The sequence below is a fragment of the Arachis hypogaea genome, chromosome 16, assembly GCF_003086295.3.
Source record: "Arachis hypogaea cultivar Tifrunner chromosome 16, arahy.Tifrunner.gnm2.J5K5, whole genome shotgun sequence".
NCBI classification, from domain to species: Eukaryota; Viridiplantae; Streptophyta; class Magnoliopsida; order Fabales; family Fabaceae; genus Arachis; species Arachis hypogaea.
Genome location: NC_092051.1, coordinates 103,982,850 through 103,998,037, shown reverse-complemented (window position 1 = coordinate 103,998,037; position 15,188 = coordinate 103,982,850). Strand labels below are relative to the sequence as shown.

Below are 15,188 nucleotides of genomic sequence, written 5' to 3'. Positions count from 1 at the left end.
ATAGTTCTTTATTAACCGAAAGGATTATCAGGGAAGAGCTAAACTTTAACAGGGATGATTTAAAGAAAAATGCCTCAAACATGTTAGCCATCGCAACACCTGAGTAGAAATATGCATTCGATAAAATTGTTACAGCTATATATTGTGATGAATGAATTTTTTCTTTGTGTATGGTCATGGGAGGACTGGAAAAATATTTCTCTAGAACCTTATGTCTGCTGAGATTTGCTCAAGGGATGATATTGTGTTAAACATTGCTTCAAGTGGTATTGCATCTTTACTTCTTTCCAATGGAAGAATGACACACTCAAGTTTCAAAATACCGCTGAATATAACTGAGGATTTTGTATGTAACATCAAACCTGGTTCCCCTTAAACAATGCTACTGTTGAAAGCCAAACTTATAATTTGGGATGAGACTCGAATGGTTAGTAGGTATTGCTATGAAGCGTTTGATAAATACTTGGGTGATATCATGAGATTTTCTCTAACATATAACAAAGATTTGTCCTTTGGAGGAAAAGTGGTTGTACTAGGTGGAGACTTTAGACAATTTCTTCCTGTCATTCTACGAGGATCAAGACAAGATATCGTTCATTCAACCGTGAATTCGTCTTGCCTTTGGAAGTTTTGTTAGGTTCTCAAACTAACAAAAAATGTGAGACTCTCTGTAGGGACGACTGCTTCAGATCAAGATGAGACAAAGCAATTTGGTGAGTGGTTGTTGAAAGCTGGTGATGGTCTAATAAGTAACAATATGGATGGTGAATCTGAGATATGTCTTCCAGGAGATATTGTTATTCCTTCTTCGGACTAGGCATTTGATGAGTTGGTTCATTTTTCTTATCCAAATATTTTGGATAATGTCCTCAAAGTATTTTTTCAAAGCAAGAACTATACTGGCTCCCACGCTGGACATTGTTGAAGAGGTCAACAACCATCTAATGGCTATCATTCCTGGAGGGGAAAAATTATATCTCAATTCAGATTCGATTTGTATGAATGAAGGGAATATGGAGAGCCAACTAGATCTCTATGGTCCTGAATTACTGAATAGCATAAATTGCTCTGATTTACCTCCACATAAATTAATACTCAAGGTTGGTATTCCGGTGATGTTACTGAGGAATATTGACCAATCCAGTGGTTTTTGTAATGGTACAAGGCTACAAGTTAGGAAGCTCGGAAATCATATCATAGAATGTGAAGTCTTAACGGGTAACAATGTTGGTCATATTGCTTTGATTCCAAGAATGAATATAGTACCAACAAATAAAACCGTCCCAGTTAGATTCCAACGAAGACAGTTTCCATAATAGTATCGTTTGCCATGATAATTAATAAATCTCAGGGACAAACTTTATCTCATGTTGGATTGTACTTGCCCAAACCAGTTTTTACACATGACCAACTATATGTGACACTTTACGGAGTTAAGAGTAAGAGAGGTTTAAAAGTTTACTTATGAATCACGTAGGAATGTCTGCAAATTCAACCATTAATATTATTTATAGAGAAGTCTTTGAAAAAATAGAATTCTAATGTAAATATTTTAATTTTATTTTAAATTCTTATCAATGTATAATTATTTTACTTAAAAAAAGTGTAAAATAATTATTACTCACTATTTTTAAGTTAAACTTTTATTTTGATCATAATTTTATAAATTTTTTAAAATAATAATTATTATGTTTTTTTTAAATATCTAATTATATATTTTTTTATTTTTATAAATTTTTCCGTGCTGAGCACGGGTTCATACACTAGTTTTATATAAAAAGCTAATAAAATTTTATTGACAATCTAGTATTTTACTAACTTTATGAGAAAAATAATTGTCATATGATGTACTTTTTATTACATATTTTATTTCAAGTATGAAAGTAGAATTATAAATAAATTAGTTATATCTACAGCAAATATTTGTATAAAAATATAAATCTTAAGATGTTTTTAGAATAAAAATATTATTTTTTACTTAAATATTATTAAAAATTTCTTTGAACACGACATTTATTGTTGATGATTTTGGATTTCCATCTTCGTTTAGAATTAGGACCTTCAGGTCATTGCAATTTTTAACTCTTGACAAAGCAGTGTAAAGTTGTCCATAGCTGAATATTAATTTTGACAAGTAAAGCCCTACATGGTGATAATACTTAACCCTAACTCTTGTTGATAGTCATTGCAAAGTACACTATTAATAAAAATTGTCTCTGTTAAAACTTAAATGACAATCCTAAATCTAAAGGGACTAATTTCATTTTTGAAATTCCGCTAATATTGCTCTTAAGTCCTTAAGATCTTGCAAAGCTAAATAAAGAAAGCGAAAAAAAATTCTATTAGATAATAGATATAGTCCCAAACTCAAGAATTAATTAAAAAATATGCACACCTATTTTAAAATTGAACGACATTTCATCTTTAAGATTGAAAAATTTCTTTATGTCATATATGGAATTTTGTAAAACAATCTTCTCTAAAAAATTTAATTCAAAATACAATAAGTAAAAAAAGTGATATAAAAAGAATATATTCTGAAAAAATTGTAGATGAATATTACTATTAAATAATTTCACTCTAATAAATTGTAAGACAACAATAACTCCATTCTTATTGTCAGAATCCAAAAAATATTTAACTTTTATGCATAGTTGCTAAAAAATGTATATTACATTATTTTTCTATGCTAAATATAATATTTAATGTTAAATATACTTTTTTTTAATAGCAATCAGATACATAGGACTTAAAATTATAATTTAAAAACCGACAACCAATAAAATTGTAATAAACTATATACATATTTTATATTTTAAAATTTAAAAATTAACAATCTCAAAAAACGTTAAACACAATTTATAAATTAGTTTTTATTCAAAAAATAATTATAATTTAAAAAATAATAATTAATTAATTAATTATTTTAATCTTATAAAGATCAAATAACGTAAAGTATGTTTATTTTTTAAAATATGCTTATTTTTTATATTTTTAAAATTAACATACCAATAACATCATTTTACATAAAAAATAAAAAATATTTTTTACCGAAAAAAAATTCTAACAAATTAAAATTCTTCAAGCCAAAAAAATTTAATATTAAAAAAATATTCACAACAAAATAAAATTAAAATAATAATTTAAATAGAAAATACTAAAAAAAATAAATTTACGTTTATAAAATAAACTCTTAAAATAAATACATAAATTTATATTGAAGTCAATATTAAAATTCCTAAATTTTATTTTACTCATATATTATGTGTAAATGTTTATATTTAGAAAAAAAAATTAATTATCCATCATTGACTTCCAATTTAATATTATACTTGGTAAATTTGCCATCTTTTTCAAGAGTTCTCTCACTCCCAATTCCAGCATGATATTCAATAGCATTTAGAATGGATTAAAATAAAAAAAGTTTGTTGTCAATAAATTTTTTAAAAAAATACAACCGAAATCATCAATGAATTAAATAAATTTATCACTAAATTTAATTTTTTTTAAAAACAATAAACTTACCAACTAAATAGTTGTAATCGAACTCAGAAGCATTGAGAGTGTCAAATATAAATCCCGCATAATTAATAAATAATTAGTCAATAAATTAATTATTAATCAAAGAAATTAGGAAACTAAATTTTGTTAATCTAAAGAGGAAAAAATATTAAAAATATGAATTTCGACACTAATTCTAAAGGTTTTGGCCCAAAACCAAGCTAACGGATCGAACCGGTTGGACCGGACCAAACCGGACCCAAGGCCAAACATATAAAACACCAAACTTAGCCATCTTCCTTCCTCATTTCCTGGAAGCACGCTGAAAGGGAATAGAAGAAACCTCAAACCCTAGCTCCAAATTCAAATTCACTTATCTTTCAATTCCAAGCTTCGATCGCCGCACCGTTTGTGGCCACGCGTTGATCTACAAAACTCAGTAAATAAAGTGGTAAGTACCTTGATATTTCTTACTCAGCTTTCCTCCTTATAATTTCAAAAATTTGAGTTTTGATTTCGGGAGATTATGTGATTTTGGTATTATAGGATTGAATTATCTTTGAAAACTTGCTGGGTCTTGTCCCAAACGACCATGGGTAAGGTAAGAAATTACTAACTCTTGTGAATCATTGATAATTATGAACTCTATGTTGATTTTGGGTGATATTGTTTGGTATTAGACTAAATTGTATTTGTTAGGATCAAATTGGTGGCGTTGGAATCTTGAACTTGAATCTTGGTGGCTGGGAGTTTGTGTTTGGTGAGGAGTTGGAGCTTTGGAGCTTGAGAAATGATGAACGGAATTTTGACGATATAGAATTTCTCTAATAAGATCTCGTTTCAAGTATAGTTTCTAAACCAATTAATAATCCTTTCATACAAAAGATTGTTTGTCACAAGTACAAACCCCTAATATCTATAAATCGAAGTATTCAAACCTCGGGTCGTCTCTCAAAGGAATTGCAGGGTAGTGTTCTTGTTATTGGTTATGAGTTGTATATTTTGGGATTTTGGATAAGAAACAAGAAAAGTAAATGGTAATGGAAATGTAAATGATAAAGCGGTCTTGGCAAGGTTTGATGGTCAAAGATCTCTATCCTTATCACTAACTACAACATGAGAATTGGCAGGATTCAATCCCATTAAGTCATCCTCTAACTACTAGTAAAGGAAAGTCAAATGAGTTATATCAATTCAAGTCCATAAGTCCTAGCTCTCTACTAATTGAATTAATGAGAACTAGAGTCAATGGCTCCCAATCATCAATTACTTGAACATTAGCAACTCAAGAGTTCCTAAGTTACCTTTCCAAGCCAAGAGCATAAAATTCTACTCTAACATCCTTCCAAGCATTTTATCAAACACTTTGAAGGCACAAAAGGAAAGCATAGTAAATTACAACAAGAATAGAATCTAACAACAATTATTGCAAGAAATTAATAACAACAATCAAAAGAAACACAATTATCATGAATTACCTCAAATTGAATTAAGAGAAAATAGAAAGAACAAGAGTAGATCTACAACAAAGTATAGAAACAAAGTAGAGGAAATCTTAACAAATAATAGAAGAATGATGAATGTAACAACAAAGAATTGAAGAGTAGAAGTAGATTAAGGCATGAATTAAAACCTAGATCTAAGATTATTGACCTAAACCTAATCCTAATCCTAGAGAGAAGTGAGAGCTTCTCCCTCTAAAACTAACTAAAACTAGATCTAAAATGTGTAGTGTGTGTAGTTCATGTCTTCTCCTTCATTCCTTTGTCTATTTAGCCTTTTCCCACCAAAAACTCAGCTCCAAATGGGGCCAAAAACCCTCCAAAATTGCCAGGCACGAGTTCTTCTTTAAAAATCATGTGCGGCCTTCGGCGCGTACGTGTCCCTGGAGCATTTCGCGATCCGCGCGTAGGCGCATAGTGCACGCGCGCGTCCATGGGCATTTTTCAAATCTTTGGCTTTTCATGATTTCTCCACTTTGTATGTTTTCCTTTCACTCCTTTGATCCTTTCTTAGCCTTTTTCAATCTGAAATCACTAACAAACACATCAAGGCATTTAGTGGAATAAAAGGAAGATAAAAAATCATCAAATTAAAGGTCTAAAAACCATGTTTTCACATCTAAGCACAAACAAGGAGACAATCACAAAATCATGCTATTTCATTGAATAAACGTGAGGAAAGGTTATCAAAATGCTCTAAATTCAACACAAGATAAACCCTAAAAACAGGGTTTATCAACCTCCCCACACTTAAACTTTAGCATGTCCTCATGCTAAACCCAGAATGAAGCAAAGGGTATGACATTTATTCAATGCAACTAAACTAGCTAAATGCAACTAACTATATGAATGCAAATGCTTGGCCAAAACAACTCAACTTCCAAGAGAATATATATAAGCACAAGGGCTCAAACAATGGAAATCAAATCCAACCCACAGTTGTATTGAATTATCAAAAGAATTTACAAACTTACATGAATGTAGATGATAGTGGTGAATACATGTAATTGAGCAATCGAACCCTCACCAGATGTGTATCCGCTCTGTTTCACTCAAGTGTTTAGGGGTTGATTCACTCAATTCTCCCTTAATCATGCTTTCCAAAATTTGTTCTTCATCTAACAATCAACTATCATTCAATGCATGCATACAAATATCATGAGGTCTTTTCCATAAGGTTGTAATGGGGTTAGGGTCAAGGTAGGATCATATATGGATAAGTGGACGAGAATTTGAATCTTTGATTAGCCCAAACTTTCCCACCTAACCTATATAATAGCCTATACAATTAAGTACTAACCTAGCTACCCATCCTTCACTTTTCACATACTCATGCATTTCTTTTGACTTTTCCAACACTTATGCATTGACTCTTATTGGACTTTACTTTGGGGCATTTTGTCCCCTTTTTATTGTTTTTCTTCTTTTTCTTTCTTTTTCTATATATTTTTTTCTTTTCTTTTCTTATTTTTTTCACATATTTTTTTTCTTTTTTCTTTTATTTTTCCCATTTTTTTTCTTTCTTTCAAGCTACATACAAGAACATCAATGCATAAGGTCTATACATTTGATCAATTCATGAGTGTGTACCCAATTCCCAAATATATAAATATAAAACACCTTTTTATCCCGACCAATGTTCCCAATCTCCCCAAACTTGAATATAAAACACTCTCACTAGCCTAAGCTAATCAAAGATCCAAACAAGGGACTTTATTGTTTTCCGCTTTAGGCTTGTAATGTGCTAAAATAAAGAACAATTGGGTTAAGCGTAGGCTCAAAATTGGTTAACAATGAAGAGTAAAAGGTAGGCTATTTGGGTAAGTGAGCTAATGAAATAATGGCATCAAACATATAAATGCATGAATACAAGGAATAATTGGACATAAAGAATTAAACAAATCAAGGATCACAATCATAGGAAGAGAACAATTTCACACAAGAAGAAAAATAAGTGGTTATAAGATGTAACCACACAATAGGCTCAAAACTCACAAGCTTGTGTTCTTAGCTCAAAACATGATCCACAAAAGTATGAATTCATGAAAGTTCCACAAAAATTTTCCACTCAATTGGGGGTGGTGCCCTTTATATAAATTCCTTGGAAAAATTCATTGTTTTGATTAAGCTTATTCTAAATGCAATGTTGTGATTAAGAAATTCTAAAATTCTTTAGTTTACCCTCTTTTCCAATCAAAACAAATTCTTTTATGCACAAAAGGGTTTAACTAGGTTTTCAACAATTCAAAACATTTTTCAAATCACAACCACAAGGCTAAAATGCAATATATACAATAAAAGTGTGCAATAACCAAAATAAAAGTATCCACAATAGCAAGTATGTACAATAATCCCAAAATAGTGCAAAATAAAGCAAAATAAGATGAACTAAGTGATAGTGTCTGAAAATGTTCACCAAATCCACCAATAGCAACGACGGTAACCTCCCCACACTTAAGATGAAGCATCGTCCTCGATGCTACTGATCGGGCTCATGGTGAGGGTCAACAGTCGCATCTGGCTCTGGCTGGGGCTCAGTCTGGGGCACTGGCTCCTCGGGAGGCTGCTGGGTCTCCTGAGTAGCTTGCGTCTGTGGAGGTGCCTCCTGCTGAACCGGCTCTTCAACATGCTCCTCCTCGTGATCCTCCACATCGGAAGCGGGAGAGTCGGGGAGAGGGGGTAGCTTAATGCCCTGTGATACAAACCCCTGGTCTATGCGATCGAGACGTCGCATGATACGACGCTCGCTGCGCTCCATGAAGCGAAACAGGCGATGTACTAGCAGATATGTCGGCTCGGGTGCTGGTGGCGGTGGTAAAGGTGCTACTGCTGCTGAAGAAGAAGAGGGTCCTACCGCTGCTGCAGAAGATGAAGGTCTAGCTACCTCTACTGCTGCTCTAGCTCGAGAGCGGTGCCTGGATGGGGGCTTCTCGTGCACCCACGTACCCCACGGAATAGTAACCTCTTTGTCGTCGTCGTCTGGGGGTGGTGGTGTCACGTCATCGTCCCTCCATAGGGCATCGGCTAACTCAATCATGCTAGTGACCAATGTGGGAAATGGTAGTAGGCCACGGATGTATGCTCGCCACATGCCTCGCCTGATCAACCGGGGGAAGTATACCTCCTTCCCCTCCATGACACAGCCAATCAGAAGAAGCATATCCATCGGAATCTCAGAAAAATGGGTAGTAGAAAGGACATAGTGGGTGAATATCTGCTGCCAAGTCCTAGCCTCTCTAGACAGATAAGCAAATAACATCCCCTTGTTGTCAGCATCCATCATCCAAGGGGCGTCTGGTGTGGCAATAACGCACTTCAACGCCTGACGTTAGGATTTTTGCTGGTAAAGAATTTTATAAAAATAGTCGCGTTGTAGATATAGTTTCTAAACCGACAGAAATCCCTTCGTACAAACGTTTTAGTTGTCACAAGTAACAAACCCCTTTAAAATTAATAACCGAAGTATTTAAACCTCGGGTCGTCTTCTCAAGGAACTGCAGGGAGGTATGTTCTTACTATTGGTTATGAAGATTGTAAATTGGGGGTTTTGAAAGTAAGGAACAAGTAATTTGAATGACAAGTAAAATAAATAAATAGCTGTAAAACACACTTTTGGCAAGGTATGAGAAATTGGAAGTCCTATCCTAGTTATCCTTATCAATGGTGATGAGAATTGAGTCTTACTCCCACTTAGTTAGCCTTTACTAAAGCAAGGGAAGATTAAGTGGATTAATTAGTTTGATCTTCAGGTTCTAGTCAATTCCTGAGAAAGGACTGGAATTATTGAAGTTCAATTCAATTAGCAAAGATAACAATTATCGATCACGTTGAGTTTGATAACTCCTGAGTTACTAATTTCTTAACCAAGACCAAAGGGGGAAAAGTAAATCTACTCGAATAAAAATATCTTCAGGTTGGAATTAACAGTAACATAAACAAAAGAGAGCAATCATAAACTGAAATACCTCAAATAACATTAATTAAGAGAATTATCTGTAACATAGAAGAGTTCATAAATTAAATTGAGAAGATAATAAAAAGGAAAGTTGAACCTGATAAAAAGGGACAATCATGAAAGCAAGAAAAATCTTAAATCCTAATCCTAAGAGAGAGAGAGGAGAGAACCTCTCTCTAAAAACTACATCTAAATCATCAAAAGTAAAATAATTGGAGACTCACTTTTGAATGGATGCATTCCCCCACTTTATAACCTCTAATCTGTGCTTTCTGTACCTGGATCTGGGCCAAAAAGGGCTTCAGAAATCGCTGGGAGCGTTTTCTATAATTTCTGGTGCGTGGCCTCTGTCACGCGTCCGCGTGGGTCACACGGTCGCGTCATCTGGAGTTTTCCTTATCATGCGTTCGCTTCGGTCATGCGTCTGTGTCATCTGAGTTCTGCTCAAGGCGCGCGTTCGCGTCATTCACGCGTTCGCGTCGCGCTGGGCATGCGGCCGCGTCGTCCACGCGTTCGTGTCGCTGCCAGTTTCTTCAAAAAATCCATTTTGTGCTTTCCTTCCATTTTTGTATGTTTTCTTTCCATCCTTTAAGTCATTCCTGCCTTAGAAGATCTGAAACTACTTAACACACAAATCACGGCATCGAATGGTAATAAAAGGGTAATGAAAATAATTATTCTTAAAGCATAGGAAATATGTTTTTCACATATCTCACATAATAAGGAAGGGAAAGTAAAACCATGCAATTAACATGAATAAGTGAGTGAAAGATTGAATAAATCACTTAAATTAGGCACAAAATATATCATAAAATATGGGTTTATCAACCTCCCCACACTTAAACAATAGCATGTCCTCATGCTAAATCCAAGATAAAGAGTAAGGTTAAAGTTAAAGTGGTGGAATCTCATGCAATGCAATCTATTCTAAATGCAACTACCTAAATGAATCATGCAATTCTAATTGTCATTCACTTGTATATAAAACTTACATGTAGCTGAACTAATTCACATTCTCAAGGAGTCATATATGCATAGCCAAACCTTAGATAATGTTAAATCACTTTTACAATTGAGATGGGAAAGAAAAATAATTTATAAACTTGCATGACAATTAACAATTTAAGCAGAGATATATGTTGATGAGCTATTGAACCCTCACTGGATTTTGTGTTTACTCTCTAGTCACTCAGTGTTTATTGGGTTAATCACTCTATTCTTCTTTTTATCCTTACTTTCTATAACTTTGTTCTTCATCTAACCAATCAACAATTATAGAATACAGACATACAAAAAATCATGAGGTCTTTATTTAATGTTGTAATGGGGCCACGGTAAAGGTAAGGGTGTATGTATAAGGCTAAGTGAGCTAATAAGTGAATCCTTGATTAGTCTAAGATCTCACCTAACATACATATTTATAAAGCAAAGCTTCTTTACCTATTTACCCAATTTTTTTTCACTTTGTATTGCAAGCTCATATATTAACTTTAACTTTTGTCCCATGTGCATTGATTCTTTTTTTATTTTGCAATTGGGGAATTTTTGTATCTCCTTTATTTAAATAGAAATTTTTTTTAGTGCACATGGTAATTCAATTGTTTTGATTTCACATGAGCATGCTTCCCAAAACTTTTATTTTGAAATGTCTTTATTCTTTTTAACTTTCTACCTTTGTTTTTATCATCCATGTTCCCATAAGGTTCCCCACACTTAAACAATACACAATTTCTATCTTAAGCTAACCAAGGATTCAACTTGGGATTTTTATTTTGTTTTTCTACTTAAGGCTAGTAATGTGGTTTATAGAACAAGAGGGGATTAAAAGCTCAAGGGGGCTAACAAGGGTGATGTAAAAGGTAGGCTAATTTGGGATAAGTGAGCTAGAATCAAACAATGGCCTCAATCACTTTCTTGGTATGTATCTATATTCTATAATTGGACATATAGATTAAAACAAAGTAAAGAACATCAGAATAAAAAAGAAGGCCAAAACACACAGGAATAAAATATTATGGTTTGAATGTAACCATACAATTAAGCTCAAAATTCACAGGCTGTGTGTTCTCTAGCTCAAAAATCATATCTCAGTTATATATGTCATGCAAGTAAAAATTAAGAGTTCCCATTATTCTCAATGTAAATCTTAGGGTGGCTTTAAAGTTTTAGTGTTTCTCCTTGATGAAATGTTGTCAACTAACTAACATGTAATGCTATATATACAAGTGTGTGGATTGTTTATGTTAAAGTCTCTAGTTTACTTCCTTTTTATTTTCAATTAAAACCAAACTATCATATACTAAAAGGGTAAACTATACTAATTAATCCACATATTCTATAACTAATAAGTTAGAATTGCAACTAAACTAACTGGCTAAAATATAAACTAAAGTGCAACATGCAGAAATAGAGTAGAAATACATGAAAAGAGCAATATATAAGTACTAAGAAATAAAAATAAAGATCAAAATACAGAAAAATAACAAAATAAATAAAAAGAGTCTGTAGTGGTTCACCAAGAAAAATATGCCAGAGATGGCAACCTCCCCACACTTAAAATAAAGCATCGTCCTCGATGCTCACTCAAGCAGGATGTGAAGGAGTGTCATCACTGGAAGGATGGGTGGCTGGAGTCTCTGTGGTGGTGGTCTGAGGATCTGCCTGCTACAGAGGAGGTGCTGACTGTATAGGAACCTCTGGGTCTGCAGCCTGAATCTGATGCGGCTCCTCCTGCTGTGATGCAGCCTGCTCTGGGCCTGCCTGCTCAGCCTCTCTCTGTGGATGGGTCTCATGATTATCCGCCTCCTCCTCAGATGGCTCTGATGGTGTGTCAGGCTCGGAGAGGATGTCGCCGCTAGATCGTATCATTAACTTTAGGTTCTCATAGCGTCGCTTGCTGTGACGCTCAGATCTCTCATATCGGCGCCGGTTGTGGCGCTCCATCTGGTCTAGCTACTGAAATAGGCGGTGTACGAGGTGATAAACTGGCTCTGAGGCAGGTGGAGGTGCAGTGGTGGTAGCTGGGGTAGCAGTAGATGAAGAGGGGCCAGCTGAAGGTGTGGCTGTCTCATTAGGGGCAGTGAGGAATGGAGGTCTGTAGCCCAAAGCCAGAAAGTTCTTGCTGTGAGGGATAATCTTCTTGCATTCTGCAGTAGGTGGCTTCTCATTAGCATCCTCCCAAGGCACGTCAGCTCGACGGCTGAGCTGGGTAATCAGATATAGAAAGGGGAGAGTGCCTCTGACGTGGACCCTGGCCATGTAGTACCGGATGAATCATGGCAGGTACAGGTCCTTACCCTCCATCACACACCAGAGGAGGGTGATCATAGCGGTAGGTAGCTCTGTCTCATGAGTACTTGGCATAATAAAGTTGCTCAGGATCTGGTGCCAGAGCCGAGCCTCATCATTTAAGTATATCCGCTTGATTCCCTTAGGCATGGTAGTGTTCTGACCCATGACCCATGGGACAGTCGGGTCAAGGGCTATCCTTGCCTTGACCGCATCCCAGTCAAACCTCATAAAGCGCATGTCCTCCTCAGCCTTTTGGTAACCATCAAGCTGATCGGATTTAGGCTGAAGCTGTAGAATATCCTCAATGGCCTCTTTAGTAACCAGTATCTGCTTCCCTTTTAGGTTCATTGCGTCTAGGGAAGTTTTGAAGTAATTGCAGTAAAACTCTCTTACCCAAGAAGCATTGACCTCTGTCAGGTTTCTCTCCAGGAAGAACCAGCCTCTTTGTTTGATTTGATCGGAGGTGTATTGCTGGAGTTCTTCCGGAATTTTCAGAGTCCGCTCCAGGTACAGGTTCCTGGAGGTTGCAAACACTGGATACTTCAGCTCGCAGTATCTGTTTGCAAACTTAATGGGATCAGTGGCAGGGAGTAGCTGGTCAGCCTTCTCCTGCGGGGTAAAGTGTTTCTCCCGCCAGGAGTCATCATGCATGATGTCCAGGATGGACATAGAGGATTCTACTCTTTTCCGTTTGCCAGTTGTTGCCTTTCCTTTTCCTTTTCTTTGGGTGTCAGACATCCTGAAAAATAGAAATCTAGGATATAATAAAAACAGGAAAACAAGTAGGCAAATAACAAAATAAGCACATAGTACCAAAGGAACAGTAGAATAATGAAATGAGTTGAAGAATTGTGCATTTTGGATAGGTTCGGAATTAAAAAGCTGAGATGAGAAATTTCAATCCAAAATGTAATATAAATAGAATTCATGTTAATTAGGAAAAACCATAAACATGCCTTGAGTTATAAAGTAAAAGTAAAGAGTGAGTCAAAAAGCAGAGGGGGGTTGTTAGAAAGTTAAAAGTGGTGTTAAATTGAAAAAGATATTAGAAATAAAAAATCAGTGAGTTAGTAAAAAGAAAGTCAGACTAAGTGGCAAGATGATTGGTTTCTAAGTAACAAGAATTTCACAATTTAAAGCAACACACAACTCATATTCAAGCAAGGAAATCAAGTTGTTGATGATTCATATAGATATATCAATAACAAAAATTTGAAATCAAATAATCAATAATGTGATTTATTAATCAGGGAAACAAAAGGAATAGGACTGCGGCCCGTGCATTCAGGAATTAGTTTGGTGAAAGCTAAGGAAAGCAAAATTGAAAATGCCAAAACCAATACATGAATGAGAATCAAAACAATTTACAAAAAATTGGGCAGCATTTCGGCTAAAATTGGATGTTCCCGGAAAATAAACAGCAAGCAGAATAGTTCATATAAATTATAATAAACTACAAATAGATATAAATAATATGAATATGAAAGAGCAGTCGCAATAGCAGCATGAACAGTAAGAATATCATATGAACAATACTTAGATCACAACAACAGCAAAATTGCGAAAATTATAAAACAAATAGCAAGAACAACGCAATTAATTAGGCCTAGGTCCACTAACCACATCCTAGGCTACCTAACTACCTAGAATCCACTACAACATGCATATCTAACTAGTCTAATTTTGAACATAGACGGAAAAATATGCAATTAACTACGAATTGAAAGAGTGGCGTTTGGCAGAGCCTGATAGGCATATGAATGAAAGTAGGGCAGAAAGATGGTAGGGGGTGGTTGGGGTGGTGGCTGACGCGGTGGTTGAGGGGCGGTTGGTGGCTGTTCGGAGGCAGGGGGTTTTCGGGTAGGGGTAATAGGAGGGGTAGCTTTTAAGGGGGAAGGAAGGGAAGGGGTGAGGGTGTTGGTGGTGGGTTGCGTGGCGGTGATGGTGGCGCGGTGGGGTGGTGGTTGCGGAGGGGGCAGCGGTGGTGGAGGGTAGAAGAGAAGAGAAGAAGAAGAAAGAGAAGGAAGGAAGAAGGGGGTGGCGTCGCAGTCGTGGCTGGGTGGTCGACGGTGGTGCGGCCGGTGGTGGTGGTTGTGGGTGGCGAGGGGTGGAGAGGGGGGTTGCAGAGAAGAGGAAGAAGAAAGGGGTTGGGGGGGGGGCACGACAGGGTAGGGTTTCGTGTCACTGGGGGGGGGGGTTAATGAATTTGAATCCACGCGATCGCGTGGGGCACGCGATCGTGTGGCTGGGGTGGAATGGGGTTGACGCAATCGCGTGAGTGATGCGACCGCATGGAATGGAAAAAGGATGAATGACGCGGTCGCGTAGGGCATGTGACCACGTCACCAGAAATTGTGCGAAATGCACAATTCCAGCGTCGTTTCGGCGCAACTCTCTGTCTCCACTGGGGTGCCATGATATCCGCGCGATGCGGACGCATCGCTCACGCTATCGCGTGAGATGGGTGTTGTGGAAGTGACGCGATCGCGTCAGGGACGCGACCGCGTGGATCGTTTTGTGCGAAACGCACAACAACAACATGATTCCAGCCCAACTTTCTGGGCGTTGGATCTTTACGCCGATTTCTAGATCACGTGGCCACGTGAATGACGCGGACGCGTGGGAGGTGGTTTTCGCAACTGACGCGATCGCATGAGCAATGCGGTCACGTCGCACGCCCTTTTTTTATATGTAATTATGCAGTTATGTAGTATGCAATGCTAATGAATAATATTCAGGTTCAATTGAAAAAAGAATAAAAATAAATAACACGAAATAAAACTGAACATGATGAGCAGCTTCAAATAGATTCTCAGGCTCCCGGGGTGACGAATGTCAGGATAGATTCCGGGATCCCAAACTTTGCTTTTAAATTCGCCTTCGTCTTGATCTATATTTTTCCATCCGGGCGATTTAGAAATTAGATTCTCACCAAGATA

At 36.2% G+C, this 15,188-nt stretch overlaps 1 protein-coding gene across 1 annotated transcript; it reads left to right on the top strand.

The window, feature by feature from the left end:
• The first annotated feature begins 863 nt into the window (after positions 1-863).
• LOC140180166 (uncharacterized) lies at positions 864-1,316 on the top strand. The gene has a single exon (XM_072220590.1). It carries the CDS (start codon positions 864-866, stop codon positions 1,314-1,316), a length of 453 nt encoding a protein of 150 aa, XP_072076691.1.
• The last annotated feature ends 13,872 nt before the right edge of the window (positions 1,317-15,188 follow it).